Source organism: Diorhabda carinulata, chromosome X (assembly GCF_026250575.1).
Source record: "Diorhabda carinulata isolate Delta chromosome X, icDioCari1.1, whole genome shotgun sequence".
Lineage (NCBI taxonomy): Eukaryota > Metazoa > Arthropoda > Insecta > Coleoptera > Chrysomelidae > Diorhabda > Diorhabda carinulata.
The window spans coordinates 52,284,070-52,311,308 of record NC_079472.1 but is presented as its reverse complement, the minus strand read 5'-3'; the positions used below and the strand labels follow the sequence as shown (position 1 = coordinate 52,311,308).

The following is a 27,239-nucleotide window of genomic DNA, read 5'->3' as shown; positions in this document are numbered from 1 at the left end:
TAACATATTATTTTCATGTTGACTTAAGATTGATAAAGATTATTGAGTAATCACTGGAAAATAACTTGAAGGTTTCGAGATATTATACAAAAAAAACAAGTAATGGAAAAAATACGTTTTTTTTTCTTTTAAAAGTATACAAAAACCCAGATCAAATATATACAAAATACTTTGCCCCTTTTTGAAATAACTAAAAATGAAATCTAAAATAAAATTAACAACATTTTCAACTTAAATAATAAATTCTTAAATTCACTTAAAATGTCCGGATTTTTACAGCCTTTATAAAGATGCATTATATCTTACAAAACTTGTTAGATTGAATGATGATGGAGAGAATGATTTAATAAAATTAATCAGATGGTTTGTGGTTGGTAATTGTATAATTATTGTTAAGTTATAATGCACATTTTCATTTAATTTACCGTCTACGATGCAACTGTTGTGAAACAGAGGTTGCAAACCAGTTAACCTTGCAATAGTTTTCCAATCAAAATAAAACTTTTGAGCGTACACGGATACGACTTGTAATCAGTTGGTGCAGCAGTGAAAGGTAATTTCTCAATGTATTGAGACTCAGATAAGGAAGACGTCATCAATTATTATCAATACCGTAGGATACAGAGAGAATATTGGATCCATCTAGAACTCTAGACTGTTCATAGCAGTCCAAAAACTGTCTCAGACAGATAGAACATTTATAGCTTTATATGGATTGTCGATAAAAAGCTGTTTGTCCACTTTTTCCACAAATTTGAGGTTCAGTTCTTGATTACTCATATTGAAAAAAATTAAAAATAAACATACAATCAAACAACAACTGCAATGCAACTACGATCGCGGAATCATGGTTACGTACAGCCGATTGCAAACTAGTTTCATTAGAGTCACCAGCTCCCTGCTGTTATACGTTGCCAAACTGTTGCAAGATCAACTTGTTTGCAACCTTTGTTTCAAATTAGTTGCATCGTGGGCGGTCGACCTAAAACAATCAAATATTAGAAAAAAAAATGTCTTATTGCACAAAAAATGTCATATTTATAGAAGAGCGGGTTTTAAAATATTTAATACTAGACTGTCATATGATTAATTGTTTTTTTTTATAAAAAAATAGTGATTATTCGTCCAATACAAATTGGTAGAAATTTCGTTTTGTACTGCAAGAAAGTTTCAATAGTTGATATTACTAAAAGACGTGTGAGACTAAACCACATAAATAAGTTCAATTTACAACATTTAAAATTAACTCAGAGTTTATGGTATTAAGAGTTCTCTCTTGTCCCGTTTTAAAGAGATTTCTTGTTTTCAGTACCGATAGATATCTGTTGAAAGAAATTCCAGTTATATAAAATATAAATTGAACGAAAAACCACTACAAAATATAAAATAATTTTCCCCTATTGTTGAATTTACTTTGGATTTAACGGCTTAGATCCATGGCGCCGATATTCCACATAACTTATGAAACCGTCTTTATTTTTATCCATATCTGTTAAAACGTCATCGACGAAATTGGAAATTTCTTTATCAGTCAGAGATTTCACCTTATCATCACCAGCTAAAAATATAAATACATTTTATTAAGGCCATTAGGATATATTTTTAAAAAGTATATATTAAATTTTAGATTTCGGTTCAGTTAAAAACTTTACTCTTAAATTCTGATTTTCAAACAACTCTGTCAACTTTCTTCTTCAATAATCAAACGAATTTTCCCGAATATTTTCGTATTTTATTCAAACGTAGTTAGAAGTATAGGCAAAAAACAAGTTATAGGGGAAAAGTAATAACCTAACTAACTGAACAACTTATCTAACATCATTACAATAACTACAGACCAGTGTTTTCCAACCTTAGCCCTTCTAAAATTCTTATGCCTCTCTTATGTATCATACCCAATTTTTAATATTAAAAAATTGCTTTGTTCACTCATGAAACTTAAATGATAAGTGGCAACAATTTTCTTACACATTTGGATATGCACATACAATTTGGGTATGTGATTTGTATTTCTTCACAAAGCCATACTCCTTTTATATCAATAACTCAATAAGTCGTGTGATTTTACTAAGAAAAGCACATCAGTGTAATCTTCTTTAAGAGCAATACATTCATTCAATTGCTTCTTTAACTTCTCGATGCCATGGTTGTTGAAGGATTTGTCGGGCCAGATCTGTACTATACGGTGGATGAGGAAACAATTCGAAGTGTAATTCGTTCAATTTAACCATTGTTGCCATCGATTTGTGCATCAGCCCACTGTATTGGTGGAACAGTGGTTTTTTCTTCGACATATGAAGCCGTTTTTTGTTGATTTTTGTATTAAAAAAAAAACACGCTTTTGAAGCACATGAAACCGAAAAGCATTCGAATAATTTTCAAGATAAGCTCAAAACAATAATGAATGAAAAATTCTAGTATTATTGGGAAAATAAGGTGGGGCGCTTTGTTCCATATTTCTAGTAAATCAAGCGCCAAACGCTTTTTTCAATAGAATTTTCCATTCATTATAGTTTTAAGCTTATTTTACAATTTATTTTCAATTTTATGGTTTCATGTGCTTTAAAAGCGTGGTTTCTAGTTTGTTTATATTTACTAAAAACATTTTTTGAGATGAATAATGACAAATTAATGCGTTGTTGTCTCCCAACCTGTCTCATTTTTGAAACATTGATCTTCGGAGAGTAATATTGTATATGAGGAACAAAGTTGTTGTAACCCTCCCAAATTGTAGATTGTACATTCAATAGAAAAGAGCCACCTGATGGCTAACACTAACCAAAGCCTCAACCTCCAAGAATTTTGATAAAATTCCTAATTTCTAGATTTATTGCACCAGAAAAATTTTTAAATATTTGGGTCGAGTAAAATTTTAAACTGTTTATTTTTGATGTTGAAAGTTGAAAATTCTTTCAATATCATAACTATGATAATTACAGGGTAGCCATAAAAACATAGATTTTTTTAAAGAGAAATATCAGAAATACCGAAAAAACGATAAACAACAAATTAAAGGATCTGTCATAAATATGGGAACTAAGAAAATAAAGCAGATTGCAGAATTGCCCACTGTTTAACCCCTAAAAGCAAACCTGTTTTTTCAAAACATTCACGTTCCCCATTTCAACATAATAAATACACATGGAAATTTATTCTATCCACCAATAAAACAAAGAAGTAATTTTCTTATACATGAATTAGTTTCAATAGTTTTCCTCCAATTTATGAATAGCAAACATTCATCTTTTTCTCAATTATTGTTACATATATAGTAAAAAAATTATAAATATACCTATCAAATTAGATAACAGCATGTTATGATAAGGGAAATTATTTCTTTGTTTCTATTAACGGCACATAGTGTAAAGCGTATACAGATTGCAAGAAATTCTACAATTATTTAGAATAAACCAAAGAAGACATTAGTTAACCATAAAATCTATACATGAAATGGAACCAAGTCTTTGCCAGCTAATTTATGGGCGCTTTCGTAGTGATACTGTGGCGAAATTAAACACTAAAGTGTACGAACTCTAATATATTTCCGAGCTTTCGAATACTTATGTATGTATTCATCCTCAGGGAATTAATTAGTTAAAAATTGCGGTGTGTTAAATTTTGTAATATCTTTTAAAAACATTAGATTCATCAACTTCAATATTCAAATGGACGCTTGGTACAAATATTAAACGTAGTGATTCTATCTATCGAGCATAAATTTGAATATTGAATTTTCAAGTTGTTGAATCTAATGTTTTTTAAAAGCACGGGGGAAATATTTGACCACCGAGCCATTTTTTCAAGTCTGAGAACAGGAAATAATTCAAGGGGACTAAATCTGGCGAAAGGGTGCATGAGGTAGCAATTTAAACTTTAATTCATTGATTTTGGCCAATGCAACAACGGATGTGTGAGCTGGTGTATTGTCTTGATGAAATTACACTTTCTTCTTAGCCAAATGTGGCCGTTTTCGCTTGATTTCTTCGCTCAAACGTTGCAATAATACTCGCCGTTGATAGTTTTTTTCTATTTAAAGATAGACAATGAAACTAATCCCACGCTTATCCTCATAAAACCGACGCCTGGAGATGGAACGGTGTTTGTCTTCTTTGAAGCCGATTCTCCCTTTTCCCTCCATTCTTTTGATTGTTCTTTTGTTTCGGATGTGAAGGGATGGACCTACATTTCATCCATGGTTATGAAACGGCGTAAAAATTCGGCTTTGCCAAACACTCGATGGAAACATCTTCACCACGCTGTTTTTTTTCCATTGTGAGCACATCTTTCTCATGTCCAAATTTTCAGTTAATATGTAGCTCACTTTTTTAAATGCCTAATACGACTTTTAGCTCGCGCAGTTTCAGTCGATGATCATCCAGTAACGCTTTGTGGATTTTATATAATAATTTAATACTTAACAAAGTGGCGTCTTCAAACTTGGAACATATGCTGTATCAATTGTATACTTTCTAATACAGTGGTATTTTTCAAGCAACTGCCGCTATCTCTACGTCAGACCAGATACTTCTGGGATCATCCTCGTCTATACAGTGATACATTGAGCATGTCTCATCTCATAACTTGAGATTTTAGTCACCAACACATAATAATTCAGCCCAATATGCCTGTATGCACGTTCTCAGATGTGGATAATTATAGTTTCGTTTTGGTTTGTAAAATATTTTTCATATTCCAGTTCTAATTTAGGATTGCTCATTTAGGATGTCTATTGTTTCCATTGGAGTATGATTAAAATTTCAAAAATGTGAAAAATTCGTTTAATTAGCTCGGTTTTGGAATAGTCACAATTTTTTTTATTGTTGTTCATCCTATGGGTATCAAGGGTGGTTTTTTAATTTTTATGAATACATTTGAAACTTTCCTCTTCATTTGAACCTTGGCACATGCTTCATTCCACATAATACTTCTCTTTACTAGTTCTGCAACTGTATTATAACTAGTTTGCATTCGTTAACCTCTCTGTCTTCTCTTGGTTGTCCAGGAATATCAGATCTTCTAAATGAGCATATCATTTTCCATTCTTGTGACGTATCCAAACCACTCAAACTGTTCTCTCTGTATATTCTTTATTATCAGTTCTACTTTCAACTCCATGCTTATGATTACATTTCTCATTGTATCCTTTTACTTTAAATATTTCATCTCCGTTTCCTGCAATTTGCTCTTGGGTGATTTTATAAGATCCAAGCTTTAATTTGATAAAACATGAAACTCTTATTTTGAAGTAGATACTACAGTTGAATAAAAGGTTGTTACAAAATTAAAAACCAAATTTGAACTTGCACTTTTTATGATGTATTGGGGAAAATAAGACTGCACGTAATTTAAGGATGCTAACACTATCTGGCGAAACACGACCTAGTATTTCATTGTAAGAATAATGAAATTTATTGATTTACATAAACAGTTGAAATATTTTTGCAATCTGTATACAGACGAAACTTATTAGGCCAGGTACCAGCCGATTTCCCGTGGAATTTTGATAACCAAGGTCGATTTTCTTGAAAACTGATATTGAGGTAGTATTTATAACCTTCTTCAAAATCTACCCTGCGCCAAAGGGTTCTTTTGCACTTGGAGATAAAAATTTATTTTATCAAAATGATCTTGTAGGTAGATAGATCGACTAATTCTTACCAACTTTTACTCTACAAAGCATTTCTCTAAAGTTGGTACTTTTAAAGTTATTAACGATTAAAACTGCTCGAAAAAACGCATATTTTTTACCGTTTATCATAAATAACCTTAAAAAGTATTCATTTTAACAGTAAAATCATTGAGAGCAAAATATAGCTAATAAAAAAACAAAGAGATTCGTTTTTTAAAGACCTCTATAAATTCAATATTAACTGAGTTATAGCTCTTGTAGGATGGCTATTTTTGGGGAGCCCCGAAATTGAAAACCTTCAACGTCAAATAACTTGAAATTGATGAAATTTTTGGAAAAATCTCAATAGATTTTTTTCAAAGTACATAGAAAAATCTTTAAAATGACTCAAAAGTCTTTTGCATAAGAGTTGACTGAATTATATCAAAAATTAGGTTTCTTACTTTTTCTTTTTTGAAAAAATTTAATAACTATACTCTCGCTTTTACCACCCTAATTGAAATTAATCGTAATCCACTTGCAATTAACTTTATTTATGTATTATTAATATGAACTATATATGTGCTTTGGCTGGTTTTTAATGCTTATTTTAGAAAAAATAATTGATTAAATTGAACACTGCATTTCCGTAATCTTGAAAAAAAAAATGACTGTTTCTAAAATAAACCAAAAATTATTCTTTAAGCTGCACCCTTTTCGATTTGATGTTAAAGTTCTTAAAATGCCCTACAAAATGTTTTTTTCAAGTTTCTAGCTTGGGGAACCCCAAAATTGAAAGCCTTTAACCTTGAATAACTTGAAATTGATGAAATTTTTTAAAGAAACTCAATAGATATTTTCCAAAGCACATAGAAAAACCTTTAAATGAGCACTGTCGAAAGTCAGTTGTATAAGAGTTGACTGATTTATAACAAAAATAAGGATTCTTATTTTTTCTTTTTTGGAAAAATGTAATAATTATACCCTCGCTATTACCACCCTAATTGAAATTAATCGAAATCTACTCGCAATTAAGTTTATTTATGTATTATTGATATGAATCATGTGATTTGACCGGTTTTAGATTTAGATAAATATTTTAGAAAAAAGAATAGATTAAATTGAACACTGCATTTCCGTAATCTTGAAAAAAAATTAATATTTCTTGTATAAACTATTCAAGTCATGAGAAAATGTTTCAAATATTAATTGTAGGGTTTTTCTTGCCCAAAATTTTGAGCTTTTCAAAATCTATATTTCATAAAAATTGAAGGATACATTAGTTTGCATTCGCGCACTAAATGTGGATTATGCAACCCCTTTGAGCTGCATCCTTTTCGAAGTTTGAATTGATATGAAGTTGACTTACTTGAAATCCCTTACAAAATGCTTATTAAAAAAAATTCTAGCTTAAAAATTGAGCAAGTTATTTTGGAAAAAGCAACTGCTCTTTTTTCAAAATTTCGGAGCACGAATATTGGAGCATTGGAAAAAGAGAAGAGAAGGGGAAGAAGATATTCGTGATGATGAAATATAATTATTCAAAATTGTTTTTTATATTATTTTCTAAATAAGTTTTTTTATTGATTTTGAAAATATTCATAAAAATTCATAAGGGTTGATATATTGAAAAATAACTGACGAAATATTTTGAATTCAATATAAATACACTTTTTACTAATTTTTAACTATAAAAGAATCGTTGAGATTATTTTTCAATTTTTCATATGATTAGGGGATGATTTTGAGGTGTTGCATGAATCTGATTGATCATAAACGTGTTTGAGAATGTCAACAGATTTACGAATAATATATTTAAACTTTTCCTCAAACATGACTAAAATCTGAGATTTTAAATTGCAATAAGAGGTAGTTTACACCCCCCAAAATATAAAAAGCCCGGTTCGACACAGGGAATATTTTGTACGGGTAAGTAGAGCTTAAATTCAGATTTTCATGAAAATCGAGATTATAATAAGTGTCATTAAAAAAGCTTTCAATATTACTACCCTCAGAGGATGGTCTTTGGAGGGGTTGTATGAGTGGATTAATCATAAACTTGTTTGAGAATATCAATAGTTCTACGAATAATTTATTTAAACTGTATTTTACTCAAATACATGCTAAAACCGAAGATTTTTAAATTTTTTAAGATAAGTTTTCACCACTTAAAAATAAAAGGCACCCTTTGGCACAGGGTAGATTTTGAATAATGGGGGTAAGTAGAGCTAAAATCGACGTTGATTAACAAAATTCCACAGTTTTAACGTTTTTTACCGTTGGTTCCTTGCCTATATTACTATGAAGTGTCATCACCAAAAGTGGTTAATGAAAAGAAGTCTTCAATCAGCCCACTGAAAATCAAATTTTATTAATAATGACAATTTTTCAATCAAAACAATGTGGAAATAATATAACAGTTTTTAAGAGATAACACCAAGTTGGTAATGACACTGTATATCAATTGAAATAGAACAGCAATATCTCATTACATTAGTAGTAGTAGTAATGGGGATAAATAACATTTTTCTACGTCCGTTATAATCACGTTTTTTTCATTCATTTTCATTTATAGAGAATGTAATTTCTGAATGGGTCAAAAAGCGTGAAAAAAGGAACCGTAGCAGTTCATTTTTTCACGCTTTTGCGTTAAAAAAGTGCCGTAACGTGTCATTTTTTAACGCAATTATAAAATTGTTTATATTCATTCAAGAATATGTTTTGTGTCAAATTGAAAGGAGTGTAGTGTTATTATTAGCGATAGAGAGTAATAGTGAAGAAAGGTTAAACTGCACACCAGAAATATATTTCTTTTATTGAGTGGCGTACTAAAAAAGGCATAAACACCTTCACAGAAAGAGTGTTACTAGCTTACATTGAAACTAAATCCAAAATGTGGAAGTTTTCAACACTTTAGTTGACTTATTCAATACTGAAATACACCCTTATGGTAAATAACGACGTGGACATCAGTAAATACTCGAAACTCATTGCAGATTTGAAAAATAAATCGGTTGGCTATAGATTGAAAAAATCTAAAATATTTGCCCGTGAAGAAATTAATAACTTTCTGTTGTTGTTGCAAGCTTCAGACGATCATTATCTCATGCATAAGTTATTACAGCAAAAAATTTTAATGTAAGCTTAGATATTATTTGTAACATCTTTCAGGTTGCTTCAATATAACGATATTAATAATACCAGAAATGTTTTAATTATCACAGTACCTGATACAAAAACTCATGTTCAACGTCGATTTACTGTTATTGGTGAAATATCTGACAAAAGATTAAACATTTATAAAAAAATATAAAGACCAACGACCCACAAATGTCAAAACGGATCATTTCTTTTTGCTGTATGGATATCTTCTTTGGGTGCCCTCTTCTAACGAGGATTGGCGATAACCCCAGCAAAGTAATTTCTGTCTCTGGCCCTTCTTGAAGTGTCTGAGATTCTAAGCCGGTCTACTCGCGAATATTCTTCAGCCATGAAGCCTGTCGTCTGTCAGGGCCACGTTTTCCCTCGATTTTCTCTTCGATCAGAAGTTGCAAAAGTCTTTATTTATCATTTCTATATATGTGTCCCAGATACGAGTTTTTTCGGGATTTATTATTTCTATAAGTCTATAATTGTAAGGTCGAATGCTCGGGATGTAAACATTTTTAGAAAGATATTTCTACACCCCAGATATTAAAATTTCTCGACATTCCCTCATCGAAATATATTTGAATATACCTAATTCAAAAAACTACACTGGCCATACATTTCGACGCTCTTCAGCGTCTCTATTAGTGGATTCTGGTGGTGATATAATTCAACTAAAGAAACAAGGTGGGTGGAATTCAACACAGTTGTGGAGGGTTACGAAGACAACTCAATAAAAATGTTATTTCTTTGAACTAGTCAAATGTTGCCAATTCAAGTACCAATAGTAATTAAACTTCTTCTTCACTTCACATTAATAATGATCAAAGTTGTACTTTTAATATTACTATTACAAAATGAAAATTGATGAAAGTTTTGTCAATATTTTTCAAGTCTACGGACGTAGAAAAAAATTTTTGTATGAAACTCGTGAGTAAAGTAACTTTTTTACGAGAAGGACAGTTTGATAACAATTTCTAAGAGTACTCTACTCACTTGTTGCATAAATAACAAGTAAATATTATCAATTGAATAAATAAAACTGGTTATTATTAAAAATAAAAATTCCATGAAAAACCCCAATACAGTAGAATTCTAATAGTATTATATATTATCGCAAACAATATAATCAACTGTTATTTTAAGATTTGTTATCAATCTTTTTAATTGCTAATAATATCTAATGAATGCGATATCAAAATAAATTGATTTCACTGTATAAACTACTTAAAAATGTAATGCTGAGCTTGCCATTAAATAAAAATTGAAGCAAACAAATGACATACATTAAGCTTGCGGCTTAGCCTGACCACCGGCAGCTTTTTGTTGGGCTCTAATGAATTCCGGATAATCGATGTAACCATCTTTGTTGGCGTCATCAACGTTTAATATTGGGTCTATTAAATTGACCAGTTCGTCGTCTTGGAATATTTTCGCCTCGTGATCATCATGGTCTTTGTTGCCTTGTTCTGAATAGCGAATTGATATAGTACTCTCATCAAAATATAAGTGATCATATATAAATATATATATATATATATATATATATATATAGAATATGGCTTGAACATTTTATTACGGTTATTGATATTTTGGGAAACTTAATGACGTTAAAAATGTTTTCATAGTTAATAAATGAGAAAATAATTGATTCTATCGAAATTAATAACACTTAGGACTAATTACTTTTCCATAATTCAATATTAATGTCATTTAACGAGAAAGGTACCTTAAAAAGATTATAATTATAAAACACTAATAGATCCACTTATGTCTCAATCTGCAGAAACCAAAATGAGTCATTTCATCTAAAATCGTCTAATTAGCAAAGCCGACCCATTTATAATTTGGTGTAACTTTGAGAAATTTTTCTCTAGAGTCTCAAAGAACAAAATTTACAGGAGTTTCATTTTTACAAGCGCTTGTTTCCACCTATTTGAGTGAAAATCTTTAAAAATCGATATTTTCAAGATTTATCAACTTTTGCTGTAAAATTTGTCTTTTAGAAGATATCTATATGATCAAGACGGACTTCACAGTGGGAACGATAGTAGTTCAAGTGCAAATGAAGATAATTAGTTCGGAGATCCCTTCGAATAGTAGCAGTGAAAATGAACAAACTTTCAATCGGCTTCCAATGTCTAACAAAATTCAACCACATGTTGACTTGAACAGCACAAGCTTCAAAGAAGAAAACTTTGCTTGAAGTTTTGAAATTTAAAAAAATCTCAATTTTCAGGTTATGAAACTTCAACTAAATGACTATAACACTTGTTTTGTTATTTTCCTGTTTAATGCATGTACGATCCGTTTTTTACAGCAAACATCAACTCAATTTTTTCCCTAAATAACTAGTAGTTTTTATCTCAATTTTTGTCTATGAAAATTCCATCTTATCGATAGAATTTGTAAAAACTTCCAGATTTTTGCTGTAAAAAAGGCTCGTACATGTACTAAACAAATAACAAAACAAGTGATATAGTCATTTAGTTGAAGATGAAGGTAAGAACAGTAGATTCTGTGAGTATCAGATTTTTATCTCGCAGTCAACACGTTCGTTTCATAACCTGAAATTTGGGATTTTTATTTAAATTTCAAAACTTCAAGCAAAGTTTTCTGCTATGAAACATGGGCTGTTTTAAGTCAACTTGTGGCTGAATTTTGTCTGTGATATGTATACTTAATTGAATTTTTAATTCTCAACACTTAAGACGCTAGAGTCGATTAAAATTCACGAAAAATGACTTAAAAACCCTTATTTTCAGCACGCTGCTATTATTCAAAAGGGATCTCCGAGCCAATTATCTTCATTTGTACTTAAACTACTGTGAATTATGTCTTCATCATTACATATATCTTCTAGCAGAAAAAGTTTACAGCTTGAAAATATCGATTGATTTTTAAGTCTTCATTTAAATAGCCTGAAACAAGGGCTTGTAAAAATCAAATTCAAATAGATTTTGTGTAAAATGAATTAGAACGTTTTCACACTTGAATATTTGATATGCTATTGAATCTGATAACTGACTTTCAAAAGATAACTGAAAGATGGACCAGCTGCTGAATCAGGACACCCCCATTTCAATTGAGGCAACCAGAGCAGTGATCAAATGGACCCTCCGACAAGAGAGGAAATCTTTGACGACATCATAAAGCTGAAAAACAACAAGTACCCCCGGGATAGATGACATTCCTGCAGAGCTCTTCAATTAATAAATTCACAGAATTCAACATGATGTTACGAAATTTATTCAATATGCAACATTTTAAATGTCAAGCCAGATTTCTAATTTAATGTTTTAAGAATATGTAGCTTTTTTTACCAAAATTTTGGTTATCGTTAGAATATTGAAAAAATTATATGAGTGTGAAAACTATTTTCTATTTCTGGAAAATTCAAACAATTCTATTATTATGGTTTATCAGGACATACTTAATTTTTCAAATCAACTGCTTTATAATTTATTTTATAACAAAAATGCCACTAACTATCTATTACTGCATTAAATAAAAAAAACAATAAAAGTTTTCAATTGGAGCACATTTTGAATCTAGAAATATTTAAATATCCATGTTAAAATGAAGTGTTTTCTAAATTTTAAATATTCGAAAAAACATTGATTTAGGCTGAAAAGTATTAATATTGGAATAATAAGATATAAAATGAAAAATTTATTGAAGTGCCTTTATTACAGAAAACTATATAAAATTGGATAAGACCCAAAAGTTGTAAATTTATGGCTATTCATTATGCAAAGCCGCACTAATATTTATAATACCTGGCATTTTTCTTATAGTTCAAAGAGAAATTTGGATTTTATGAAATTATTTGATTTTAATCCAGGTATTTGTAGTGAGCACACTGTTTACACCACCACTACACCAATACTCTCAACAACCTCAGAGACTGAGGATAAACTAAAACCTAATGACTTGATTTACCTGTTTTATACCAGCAATAAACCTTTTCCCATGAAAATTAATTCCATAGGGGAAACCTCCTTGGCGGGAATCTTCACATTTATTCCTCGACTACTAAACTATAGTGGGCTGTAAGGAATTGGCCCTTTGTTCTTATTTAAACTTTTCTTACAGTTAGCAATTTCAATATTTTCAAATGCATCCAACAATTTATTATTATTAATGTATCCATTCTATAGTTTAGTAGTCAAAGAATAAATGTGAAGATTCCTACCAAAGAGGTTTTCCCGCTGGAATTAATTTTCGTGGGATTCTTCGAATTTATTCCTTAACTACTAAACCACCCCAACGGGTATACATCGGGTATGTTCTTTGTACTAAACTATAGAGTTCTTATATAAACTGTTCTTACAGCTCACTCTATAGTTTGGTAGTTAAGGAATAAATGTGAAGATTTCCGCCAAGGAGGTTTTCCCGCTGAAATTAATTTTCAGAGAAGGTTTAAAGGTGGGAAAATTTAGTATAAAACAGGTAAGTCGTCATTAGATTTTTGTTATCGGAGCAGTGTGTTCAGTATGAATATCAGTATATTTGGTTTACATTGTTGTATCATTATTGGGTTTGAAATTTTAATATGATGGGACTGTTAAATGTTGTTCATAAATCTACTAAGTGGAACAAAATATATCAATCCAGAGATACATATATTACATTTTATTTATTACTTGATATTATCTAGTTCAATTTCGCTTTTACTACTATATTGCAAAAGTTTTTTATGGGGTCTGAACTATTAATATTTGTATACATATGTACATACATCCATATGAGTTCTAAATGTTTTTCAATTGTGAATACAGTTTCTTCAGTTTTAAACAGTTACATTTTTAACTTCCATCTTTATCAACTCGAGCAATGAAAATTCTATACATTATCAGAAGTAACTGATTTTTTTTTTCATGAAATGAAATAATTGATATTACATGATACATGACAATAATTGTAGCACATTTGCTTCATAATTTCAATTTTTTTTTCTAAATATTGACCCAAAATGAACTCCAAATTATAAACAAATTACCAAGAAGCAACAATTGAATATTACTCAAAATATGACTTACCGTGCCAATGTATCAGTGATTTGATCAGTTCACAACCATCCAACTTGTTATTGTTATCAGCGTCGTGCATTTTGAAATAGTGAAATTGTAATTCTTGTTCAGTCATTTTACTTGTATCAATTGGCACATCCATATGTTCTTGTATATGCCTGATAAGAAAAGTTTTACATCATATTAAGTATAGATTTCACAATTGAATGAATATTTAAAAGTTTTTAATCAAATGTGATTATTAAGAGAACAAAAGGTTGAAACTAGTGATGCATGTATAATAATAAGAGAGGGAAAATTCATGAAAAACGGATCACTTTTGTTAGATTTTTAGAAACGTTTCAAATTATTCTATATAGAGCTAACATATATCTATACAGAATTAATTTAAGAGGTTAATGGTTATTATAAATCGACTAAATTTGAGTTGTTTACAGATACTTGAAACATTCATTTCAATTTAAAAAGTCATCCAAAATAGGCTGTTATTCCAAAAACATCGATGCTGTGCGTAAACTGAGATTGCAAGATCGTCCTTGACATACCGTAAGATTGAGGCATACTTGGACATTAGCTACATTTGCGTACATTCAATTTTGCATAAACATTTGATTGTAAAAAATTTTTTCACGTTAGATATTGCATAATTTGATCATTAGCCAAAAGAAACTCGTGTCGATTGGTGTAAAGAACTGATGAAAAAATTTGTAATTTGTTAACAAACGAAGCACTTAGAAGCATATAGTTGCCTGTTTTTTCAGAATAACTGGACATGTCACCACTGTTCCATTAGAGCAATGTAGAACGTCAAGTGTGAATGATACAAGAGAATTTTGATGCCAGAAGTGTTTGTAAAAAACCAGGGAAGCCAATCCAGAAGACGAATCAGTCTCCACGACTATGCGAGTTTTCACACATCAGTTAAACAAAAACGTTTTTGAACAGTCAAAACATCAAATTGATGTGCCATTTGCCATAAAATCCTTATTTGGCACCCAATTATTTCTTCCTATTCCCACAAATCAATAATAAATTGCGAGGTCAACGTTTTTTTACACCTGAAGAAACAGTTGATGCATTCAAATCAATTTTTTGGAGGTACATCAATCGGAGTGGTAAAAATGCTTTGACCATTGTGTATTCATTTTAATGGAAAATATTTTGAAAAATTTTGATAAACATTTATTTTTATTTGTTTCTCTCAAGATTTGAGTAGTTACCCTTGTATAAGTCATTTTTTTTTTAAATTATCTATGTTCGATATCCCCACAGAATATTTTTCATTCTTACTCCTATGATCGCTTCTGTCAAAAAGAGTATTATATTGGTTTTTGTTTCATTTCAATCAATACTGATACTTACTGAGCTTCTTGGGCAACATTAGCTGCATTTAGCACTTTTTTGGGACCCGAATTATGATGATGACCTCTTTGATTGTCAGTGCCTCCCTGATGAGCAGGAACCTGATGTTGAGGTACTTGTTGAAACTGTTGTTGGGGTATTTGATGATTTTCTTGTTGATGTACTTGTTGGTATTGTTGCTGTGGTACTTGCTGTTGATACTGTTGTTGGGGTACTTGTTGATACTGTTGCTGTGGCACTTGCTGTTGATACTGTTGTTGTGGTACTTGTTGATACTGTTGAGGTGGTTGCTTGAAAAATCAAATTTAAAATAAAAATAATTCAAATAATCTACATCGTTTTATGAAAAACTTACAATTTGAATAAACTGATTCAAGTGGTAAAAAGTAAACAAATAATTATATGTAGATTCTACAGTTCTTAAAAAATAGTTCGTATTATTAATTACATTGAAAAGAATGATTGTAATAGAAAATAAAAACCTAGTATCCAATATTGGTTAAGATATAATTGAATACATATGGTATAAATACCTGATATCGTTGAGGTGGCACTCCAGGAGCCACTTGAGCACTAACAGAGAGCAGAAAAATACTATAAAATGTTAGTAAAATATAGTAATATACCATGTTGATTTCGTAATTCAAATATTAATTAAAATCTTAGAAATAGAAACACTGCATGTTCAAATATACCCTCGGTGTAAATACCACGTAATTGACAAGTAGACAATCGCAAACACCGGATTGTCACTCTTCGTTTTCATTTCATAAATTATATTGTTTGAAGTATGAAAGTGGATGTATATATACCTGTTATAAGTCCAGATTTATTTAGCAACAAATTTTGAAATGTCAAAAGTTGTACTATCAGTTGTGCAAAGAAAAGAAAGTGAAAAAGTTGGTTAAAAGAGTAGAGGAATAAAAATGAAGGATTGTTTTTATTGGGGTGTAACAGTTGAGAATCTTCTCTTTAAAGGATTCTCATCCAAGACAGTTGGTGGACTCATAGGCCAGTGCTTTTTTGTAGGTTCGCTAGCGTTTCTCTTTGAGTATTTGAGATACCTTCAAACCAAACAAAAACAAAAAGAATTGATATTGAGAGTAAAACAGCTAAAATTAGTATGTACCACTGAAAGTGCGGCATTAATAGCTCAAACAGTGACGAACCCAGAGAATCCTCTAAATATAACTTTATTTGACAGGTATTTCATCACAAAAATGTTACTCCATACCCTAATGAAAATTATGTTAAATATATTTAGTAAAAGCATTATAATGTTTTTTCCAAGTTTGTCAAGTTGTATATATATATATATATATATATATATATATATATATATATATATATATATATATATATATATATATATATATATATATATATATATATATATATATATATAATATGAATGTCACTTATTCTCATCTTTTTTCAGAGCCTTGTTATTTGGAACAGAAATCTCTCTATGGTTGTTATTACAAAATTTGGGATACTTCATAATGCTGGCTGTGATGGTTTATAATGCTTGGTTTCTTGTATCTGCTGTTATCGGCGGAGCATTGGGATATTTTATTTTTGGACAAATGTTTATGAAAATAAATCTCCAGAATTGTCAATTAATGAGAAGTACTTATTGCAGTCAGATATGTGGAGATCTGCCAGGTAAAAACATGATTAAAAAATAATATTTATTATGGAACTTTTTAATGTTGCCAATATTACTTCAGATATCAAATCAGTTTTAAAAATTTTTGTTCCTCAGAAAAGTTAGCAAATAGCATCGACATAAATTTACTGGCAAGTGTTAAATGTGAAGCAATCCCTCCCATCCTTATTCAATAACTTTTCCTGGTTTTATCTATCCATTCCATCAAAAACAAATTGAAATTAAATTCTTTACATGTAAACAAATCACTAACCTTGAAATGTGTTTGGTATGAATTTGAAGTAGATAACAATGAGCTTATAGATGACTAATGAATATCTTTATATACAAATGTTACTTATCATAATCAGTGGCCCCATGCTGAGCCTTATGTGATGTGATATTAGAGGGAAAATTTGGGTGTTAAAATTATGTATTCTAAGTCTCCCTAGAGTACTTTTTATCAGTGTTATATTTCTATATGATTTATCAGATCATAACATACCAACTCTCATATTTTCTGCTCATGCTTGAAAGCACTTATTCTTGTGTTTATGTGTGTGTTTATGTTTTGGTCGCCTGAAATTCCTTTTGGAGATAAGAGGAAGAGAAGCTTACCAATAAAATTAATAATACATTTGCTATTTGAATTCCTTTTAAATGATATTTATTTAATAGAATGGAAATTTATTTTCTACAGGGGCATTGTTGAATGTATTCAAGACCTGTGTGTGTCAGGAGAAGATTGTTTTTACAATAGCCATAAAATAGACCCTTGTAGAAAGTTTAGTTGTGTTATGGAATTTCCTGAATCAATTTTTAACTATGTATTTACAATTAAATCAAACACAGCTGGAAGTGATGGTCTTATGTTGTGGATGCTAAAACTCTTCTTGCCCAGTCTATTCTTAATTTTAATATGAGAAAAAGTGTAGTGTAATGTTGTTTAATATCCTTGTCTTGACATGACATTGAAAAATCTTGTGCAATATGTACAAAATGTGTGCTGTAGATTTATTTTCAACCGAAGAAAGTATGACCACATTTTGGCAAAAATATATGAATTAAATTGGTTAAAAATGTCGAATGTTGTGAACCTTCATTTTATGTTTCTTGTTAAGAAAGTTAGACACCTGTTTATTTGAGGGCAAAATTTGTTTTTAACTATATATGTTAACACTGCCTCAGCAGAAATATGCGCTTCTTCAAAGAAGTTTCACATATTTAGCTGTTAAGGTTATAATACAGAGCTATTTTGTTTAGTAAGCAAATATGTAACTAACTTTATCTTTTTTGGCTTTTTGTTATCATTTAATAACCTTATAGTGGAGACTGTATAAAGTTCCTTTGTATAGTTAAGCATCTGGAAGAGGTTAGGTGGAATAATAACATATATGATAACTCTTACCACTCCTGTTGCAGGATGTGTGTATATTATATACTTTGTTAGTTGTATTATTTTCACATATCAGATCAATAAAGATGATTTATTATTATTATTATTATTAAATTAAAAGACTTAATTCTAAATATTCTAAATAGCAGCAAACTTTGGGATATCATTCTATATTCAATTTGAAGAAATATGGCCACTTTCATATTTCAGAAAAATGTTTTTTTTAGCCCTGTGGCGCCATGTTGAAGTCTACGCTGTGAATACGCTATTTAAGCGTTTCAAGTATGCATTATTTACTCTAATTTCAGCTGGTGCTCCCAGAATTAACATTAAATTAAAAATTTTCCGGGAGATCAGGAAAAACTAAAAAATTACTTTTTGCAAGAATCAATTTCTCAAAAACCCCAGCCTTAATTTGCGCGAATTTTGGATATGTTTTTCAGGAACTCCTGACCTACCTTTTTGGCAAAAGGCAGTTTACCAAAATTTTACCTACCCAATCCTCACATATGTTATGTATTTCACTCCTAGCCCTTATAAAGTAGGTTTTACTGTAAAACTAACAACTCCATTCATATTATTTATTTCTTTCTATTAATTCTTTGCAAAATAAATGATCTAAAATATAAATTATTACAAACTTTGGAAATAATGTTGGATTTTTCCGAGGATTTGTAAATGAGTACCATCTGACAATTTTTATTTGTCGAATAAGTGTGCCATTAAAAATGTTTCTAAATAGTGTTATATGTTTTCCATTCATTTTTTCACGTAGAATATGATGGAGTTGTTAGGTTTGCGATAAAACTTACATTATAGGAGTGAAGTACATAACACATGTGAGGCTTGGATAGGTGAAAACCGACATTTTCGTTGCAGAGCCGTATTTTCCGAACGGGGAATTTTGGTTAACTACTGTTTGCCAAAAAGGTAGGTCAGGAGTTCCTGAAAAACATAATCATAATTTGCGCCAATTAAGGGTGGGGTTTTCGAGAAATCGATTTTTGCAAAAAAGTCATTTTTTCGTTTTTCAGGATTTCCCGGAAAATTTTTGATTCATTGTTAATTATGAGAACACCAGCTGAAAGTAAAGTAAATAACGCACATTTTAACCAAAGTTTGCTGCCGTTTAGAATGGACTTCTAGGAAATTGCAAACTTCGTTTTGTGTGGATATGTATGAAAGAAAATGGATTGGAAGCAAGTCCATCAGCCACAGAGTTTATCAATGATACTATTGAATATCAATTTTAATATACTTGATAAAATCTACTAATTGATCTAAAGTATGTCGGTTATCTATGCTCAAAAGGTGTGTGAGGTTTGGAGGTAGGGAGTAGATTTTTTTAACAAGTGACTGTAACAAATTTTTTGTTTTATGAATGTGATTGCTGCATTCGAAAATAATTTGATTGAGATCAGCATATGAATTATCATCGCAGGTACAGGCTGATGATTGTAGAATACCCAGCTTGGCAAGATGAGCAGTGTACCTGTCTTAAGAAATTCGCTTTGTGGCATGTATGCACTGAATACTGGTGTAATGATCAAATACTTAACTAATAATACAAATGCTTGAAATATGGACTCGTAGATATTTCTTGAGAGGCCCTAAATTATTTCTGGATGTGTTGTCTGTTGAATAACAATAGCATAGCAGTTTCGCGATTTTAAAAGTTTGATTTTATTCTTCAAAACTTGCTGGGTCCCGGACAATTTTAAGTCGTTACAAGTTCCGTCTCGCCAGAAACGCAAAGTTGGGAAATTGTATTTAGAAAATGTCAAAATTAGGTGCCAACTTCAAAAATTAGGTGCTCTGTAATTTTCACAGTAACGGAAACTCAAAGTTGCGGTGCTAGAAAAACATGATGCTAGCAACGCACTGAAAATAATTACAATACATTGATTGTTGAGGTAATAAAATAAGGTGCTTATTAGGTGCTGAAGAGTCAATTTCGTGCCCAAATAATTAATAAACAAGCTGATTTTTTTTATTTTTATTATATGTAATATATATCTTGTATGTTACACCACGGACAGCTTCTACTTTCATAACGCCTCTTTTCAATTCAATACCTCAACAATTAATGTTTTATAATTATTTTCTGTGCGATGGTTGCTAGCATCACGTTTTCCTAGCACCGCAACTTTGAGTATTCTGTTGCTATGAAAATTACATAGCACCTAATTTTTGAACTTGGAACATAATTTTGTCATTTTCTAAATACAATTTCCTAACTTTGCGTTGCTGGCAAGACGGAGCCCATTATAACCTGTGTAGACAATATTTTTGTACATATTTTTTATTTATATAATTTATTTTTAAGTATAACGTTACAATACCCTCAAACTTGGGGGAATATTACATTAAACCTTCACAACTTTTTTAAAACTACTAACATATTAATAGCCCGGAGCCCTGAGCTGTCGCATAGTTTGCACATGCCTGGCGCGGCCACTGATCTTACCCCTTAGTATGATAAATTCAGGTCAACAACTTTATAAATGACAATAATTTTCATATTATTGTTATAAATCATTTTTTAATTCAATTCAATTCAACAAATAAAGGATTTATTTTAAAATGGATATTAAATTTGGGTTAGGACAGATTTTAATAACACAAATATACAATTGATATAATTTCTGAATTTTAAGACGAGGTACAATTCACTCAAAAATAACTAATTATTTCCAGCCCAGCACTTTAGACATGAGAATAAATAAATCCTAGTTTAACCCTCCCCTATTCCCGTCCTTTAGTGGTAAGTATATATTTTGATTTGTTAGAAATGCAAACTAATTTTTAGATAATTGTGATTAATTAAATTAAGTATAACAATGTTGAAAATAAATTTTCTATTTGTTCATTTTTTCTACTGTACTTGATTTTATATCCACTGATTTTGGAACCGGTCCTGATTGGATATAGTAGAATTCTAAAATTCGGCGAAGGCGGCGATGAATTACCCAGAATTTGTTTTTAAATAATTTTTTATAGCAAGCAATTTATTCACATTTTTTCTTTTGAATAATTTCTAGGAAGGTCTATTTATTTATTTGCTTTGTTTCTTAACTTTTCTAGATCTTTTGAGAATTATTAAGGGATATAAACTCAACTGCAAAAAAACCGAAAACTTTGATTTGGTCTTATAATCTTGTTAAATATATCAATCTTTTTAATTTTTGGTAAGAATTGGTTAATTTATAGGTTTTCTAACAAATGTGATTCTAATAGCCGGTATTACTCCCTTTGCTACGGTGAGGGGCTCTAACCCTGTCAAGCATCGAAGAATAATTTGTAGCTGATTTAAATCATTAGGATGACGACGTCTAACACGCCTCCCTAAGTTATCTCACAAATGCTCTATGGGATTCATATCGGGAGATCGTGCAGGCCAGTCCAGAACGGGATTCCCACTTGCTCCAAGTATTCAGTAACAATTCTGGCGGTATGTGGACGAGTATGATCTTGCATTAAAATAAATTGTTCATATAGCAAATGGGATCACAACCTCTAGGAGGACTTCCTAGATGTACCACCGAGCAGTCACAGCCCCATTATTTATGAAAATCAGTTCAGTACGGCGTGGAAATTAATTCCGCCCCAAACTATAACTGATCTCCTTTCAGAAGGCCGTGATTCACGAATGGTGCATTAAGCAAATATCTACCTGGTCGTCTCCACACTCTGTCTCTATCGTCTATGTGGTATAGACCTAATCGAGACTCATACAGGAATAGTTCCCCATTGCTCCAGAGTCCATTGAGAATACTGATCGGCAAATAATCGTCTTTCTCTTCGATGCCTTTCCAGGGGGCCCTGTAGCGTGTCGCCTTGATACGATTTCATGTTTTCTCAGTATCTGCTGCAATGTGTCTGCTCTTACACGTGTATTTCGAGTTACATTGAACAATACGATTGATAATGTTCAGCGTGTTGCGCTAAGTTCATTATCTATCTCACCCTGTGTTGTCACACATCCACCATTCAAACGCTACTGTGCTCTTGTTTTTATATATGTGTTATGGTTCAGAACATGTGAGGAATATCTGTGCTGGAGATTTAAGGGTAAGGGAACTGCATTTCATTTTGGCATTCCAATGATATGGCGTGAATAGAAAAATCACAGAACCGATCTTAACCTTGATTCGGCTATTCGGCCAGTGTCCCATAGCCCTGAAATACTAGTTCCACGCCCGCCTCCTATTTTAGATGACATCCTGAGTGATGCATAGGACTTAGAAACGTTTGCACTCCGAAGAACGAATCTAGCTTAGCTTTTTCGGTTGACGAGGAACCTCATTTTTTTCTTAGATTGAACTCAATGACCTGGGTCTTTCAAAAGATACAGCCGAATTGTTAGGATCAAGGCTTAAAAAGAAAAACTTTCTATCATCTGGTACCTCATTTTCCTGTACAAACATCAAGAGAGGGATTGTACTCAGTATTTCACTAAAGAGTGCAATTTATCTTATTTTAATGATGTTCGTGAGCTCACGAAATGCTTGAAAATATAATACGATTCATCAGAATGGCGTTTATTCATTGATTTATCCAAAACTAGCCTCAAAGCAGTCTTGCTGCATAATGGAAATGTTTGTGCACCTCTTCCAATTGGACACTCATTTCATATGGAGTGTTTGAAATACTAACAGTGTTGTTGGCTCAATAGTTAAGTTATACAAACTTCCCTTGTTCCCTATGTTTGTAGGATAGTAGAGCCAAAGAATTACACTGGACAACAACTGAATGGCCTTCAGGACACGATTTAACTCCTAGTGAGAAAAAGATTTATTGCCACGTTTTCATATTAAATTTAGGTTAATTAGACAGTTTGTAAAGTCATTGCAAAAAGATGGGGATTATTTTAGATATATATGTTCCAAATTCTGTGACCAATATTCAAAATTTATAAAAATGTTTCCTTCTATACCGGTACGGGTGTGAATCAGATTGAACCGAATATTGCACGATTATAGATTTTGCACGTCCTTCAGATTTACCTTGATACCTGAGCCCTTTCGGTGTTTCTAATGTGATGTACGCACTTATGAAGTTTTTTTTGTAATATCATGTTTTCAGAAATTATCATGGAAAGCACATGTATTAGCAGCTATTGATTGTGTTGCTTTACATGCTTTACCATCATGTGAGAAAAAATATACGTGGTTCTTTCCTTGACGTACATTTGTACCGGTTTTTCGTGACAATCTTCTTTTTCAACTAACTTATCTATTTTCCGCTTTCTTGGACTTGAAGTATATTATACTGAACACCAATATTTCGTATTAACTTTAATTAATCTAAAAAATACTATTGTATCTTGTAAATAACAAATTGAGACATTTTGAAACAGGATATTGTTATAAGATATAATTGGTCTGTCTAAGAACATACGGTTTGTCGTGTACAACTGGTTTGTCTAGGGACATATGGTTTGCCGGATATAACTGGTCCCTCCAGGGGCATCAGGTTTGTGTCGTATACGACTGGTCTGTCTAGTGGCATATGGTTTGCCGGATATAAATGGTCTGTTTAGGGTCATATGGTTTGCCGGATATAAATGGTCTGTTTAGGGTCATATGGTTTGCCGGATATAAATGGTCTGTTTAGGGTCATATGGTTTGCCGGATATAACTGGTTTGTCATATAAAACTGGTATGTCTAGGGGCATAAGGTTTTTCGTATGCGACTTGTCTGTCTAGTGGCTTATGGTTCGCCTGATATAACCGGTCTGTTTAGGGACATATGGTTTGCTGGATATAAATGGTTTGTTGAGGGTCATATGGTTTGCCCGATATAACTGGTTTGTCATATAAAACTGGTATGTCTAGGTGCTAGGGGCATAAGGTATTTCGTATACGACTGGTCTGTCTAGTGGCATACGGTTTGCCGGATATAACTGGTCTGTTTAAGGGCATATGTTTTACCGGATATAACTGGTCATTCTTGACTTATTATTATGTAGGTGTTCTCTGAAATAGTTTGAAAGTACTAATATCGTTGTAAATATTACTAACACAACTTTCAAATTTTTAGATATTTTTAGATTTTATTAGCAAATCGAAAACTTTTCTAGATGCAATTATACCAAAAGAAGGAGAATCTACACCGGCGGCAACTACACCATCAACTTCAAACGACTGTTTAGAATATTCACACAAAATCCATACTGATGACGATGGAATAACAGTACACGCACCATGCCATTGACATATAATTTCATGAAAGTCGTTATTTTTGTTATTTTATATACATAGAGATAAAAAAATATTGCTTACCTTAAATTTAACTTGTTCAAATGTGGAAGTTACCTGTAGGTTAAAATTTGAAAAGTGACGTAATGAGTTAATTTTTTATTTACATTTATTACTTGATTTCGATTTAAAATGCTCAAATTGACATTGTGATGGACTTGTATAACTGAACTAAAATAATTTTCCTTCTAAACGACTAGAACAAGAATTTCAGTTAGGCCAGTTTTTACATATGCTATCTCTCTCACTCTCCCGGACGTCATACAAGCTATCTTCCTTTTTGCAATATAAATCTATCATTGCCAGATTTTTTTTTGTTAAACTCTGCCAGACGCTAATTTTGATAAAAAAAAATTTTTTTCCAAAATAGGATTTTAGTATGGTTGAAATGATGTTATTTAAGTATCAAAAAACCTAAAATTAACTTGCCAAACAATAAATCAATTATTAAATCTTTAGCCAGACCTAAAAATTGCATTAAAAGTGTCAATTTTTTGGATATTAACTTCTGAATGTGAATGTTGAGACGTATTAACTGGCCAGGGTTTTGCTAACATCTTTACGACAAATTAATTTCACATAAATTACAATATTTTTCATTAGAGCTGTAAATCTGCTATAACAATTTCTGTTATATCCATCAGTGTCATTAATTTGCAATTTTTTAATTTATATTCTACAAAACTTATTATTTCTGTCTTTACGAAAAACATTTCAACTGTTCACTAGCCATTCTAACACAATTTTTTCAAAAACAATAAAAATGACAGCAACGAATACACAAATGTGACTGAACTAACGCCATCCTGACTATAAACAGCTGCTGTCGTCTATCTCGCTTGCGTCACTACAACGTGATTGTCTGTACGAAGTCTGGCTATTAAATAACGAGACTGGTTACGAAAAATGGTTTTATTATAAAAATCATTCTACATTCGAATGCTCCTCTTCAATTTACTCCCCTCTCCTCGCCACCCACCTTTCCATACGTTTTGTCCATTGATCGAAGCAGTGCTGGAAGTCTTCTTTGGTGAGTGCCTTTAAGAGCTCTGCCGGTTTTGCTTTACCGCTTCCATCGACTCAAATCGGATCCCTTCCAAAGCAGATTGTATCTTCGGAATCAAAAAAAGTCGCACGGTGCCAAATCTGCTGAGTACGGCCGGTGTTCGAGCACCAGAGTACGCTTACTGGCCGATTACTGCTTCACAGATGGGCATTATGGGCAGGTGCGTTGTCCTGATAAAATCGGACCGTTTTTTACGAACTCGTTCTCGTAGTGTTGTCAAAACTGACAAATAGTTAGTCTGGTTAACAGTCTGACCCTCTGGAACCCATTCAGTCATCACGATACCGTTAATTTTTATTTGCTTTCTAGGCCCTCACTAAATCGTTTACACCATTCAAAAACACGCGCACGTGATAAAGAATTATCCCCATAGGCCTCTTGCAACAATTTATAGCACTCGGAGTTTTTTTCAATTTAACGAGAAATTTGAAATTGACACGTTACTCCTGTTTTCCGTCACACATAGTTTTCGGCACTAGAAAAAAACACGTTCGTTTCAAACCGCTACTGCACAAATCCTATAATAGTGACGAAAATGTGTTTTGGGACGTGCATAGACAAGATATCGAGATACCCAACGTAGTCTCGTTATTTAATAGCCAGACCTCGTATTCTTCCAATATGCCCATTCACTTTTCACTTTTAGATCGGTCTGGATGACTTTTAACAAACAGAATTAACAAACGAATTATTGTTTGGAAAATTAACTTTAGGTTTTTAGATACTTAAATAACATTATAGAAAATAGTCAGCCCTGATAAAATATTTTGAATAAATTTTTTTTTAATTCAAAATAAACGTCTGGAACAGTTTAAACAATAATAAAAATATCTGGCAAAAATAGATTCATGTAGCAAAAAGTTCGATGATAATAATAAAAAAGAAAAGAAACTTCTTAAAATGATTTGCAAAACGCAACCACTACCGCCGGTTAAAAACTGGCCTACATGAAATTCTCTCTCAAAAACGTTGCTGGCTCTTAGACTGAAAACATAGTATATGCAGTTTCTAAAAACAGGTGAATAAATTCCGGAGGTGATTGCCAGTTTGAAATTATAATACATCTTTCCTATACTGAACACACTGTTTACACCTAAACTCACAATTACACTGACACTCGTTTCGATAACCAAGTTATCGTCTTCAGAGACGATAAGGTATGTACATGTATACATAGATTTGGGGTCTCGTATATACTGCGACCCAAAGGTTTATTGTAACCCCCTTATAAGGTAAGTTTACCTTCGCCTCAGACAGTGTAATTGTGAGTGTTGATGTAGTATTAGTGTAAACAGTGTGTTCAATATGAATAACACTAACGGTTCCAAAAATTCCAACTTAGTTGTGGATTTTTCCTATAATAAACTTTCCTTTGCCCACCTCTGAAGAGTGATGTTAAAAAGTAAGTTTTAATTTATGTGCCTAAAAGTGAAAACTTTTGTATTTGTAAAGGACAAAGTAATCCGAAAATTAGCATCCCCTACCACATTTAATACCAAATATTATTCAATTTCGGAAATAAACATGTATCTTTGAATCCCTGTAAATTTTAAAACATTTCTCATTCTCAAATTTCCTCTCCTGGAACAAAAAGCTCTACAGGCCTTATATTTTTGTTCATGGCTGCTTCACGCCAGTTTTCTATTTCTTCGTGGACGCCCTCTTTTTCTTTTGGGTTCTTCTCCCCTTAACAAGGATCTTTTCATCCAACTGTCTTCG

At 31.6% G+C, this 27,239-nt stretch overlaps 2 protein-coding genes across 3 annotated transcripts; one reads left to right on the top strand and one right to left on the bottom strand.

Moving 5' to 3' along the window:
* Positions 1-103: 103 nt before the first annotated feature.
* LOC130902123 (multiple coagulation factor deficiency protein 2 homolog) lies at positions 104-15,908 on the bottom strand. Of its 2 annotated transcripts, XM_057813978.1 has the most exons (5): positions 15,684-15,897; positions 15,151-15,440; positions 13,798-13,946; positions 10,042-10,224; positions 1,491-1,558 (listed from the first exon to the last, which is right to left on the bottom strand). In XM_057813978.1, exons 1-4 carry the CDS (start codon positions 15,777-15,779, stop codon positions 10,043-10,045), a joined length of 717 nt encoding a protein of 238 aa, XP_057669961.1. In that variant the 5' UTR covers positions 15,780-15,897; the 3' UTR covers positions 1,491-1,558; position 10,042. The 2 variants fall into 2 exon arrangements, with proteins under 2 accessions (XP_057669962.1, XP_057669961.1); XM_057813979.1 differs by lacking the exon at positions 10,042-10,224 and having other exon boundaries at positions 104-1,558; positions 15,684-15,908.
* A 75-nt stretch (positions 15,909-15,983) lies between these two features.
* Positions 15,984-24,484, top strand: LOC130902125 (uncharacterized). The gene is made up of 4 exons (XM_057813982.1): positions 15,984-16,354; positions 16,589-16,815; positions 20,892-20,958; positions 24,237-24,484. The coding sequence occupies exons 1-3, from the start codon at positions 16,077-16,079 to the stop codon at positions 20,918-20,920; spliced, it is 534 nt and encodes a 177-aa protein (XP_057669965.1). The 5' UTR covers positions 15,984-16,076; the 3' UTR covers positions 20,921-20,958; positions 24,237-24,484.
* The last annotated feature ends 2,755 nt before the right edge of the window (positions 24,485-27,239 follow it).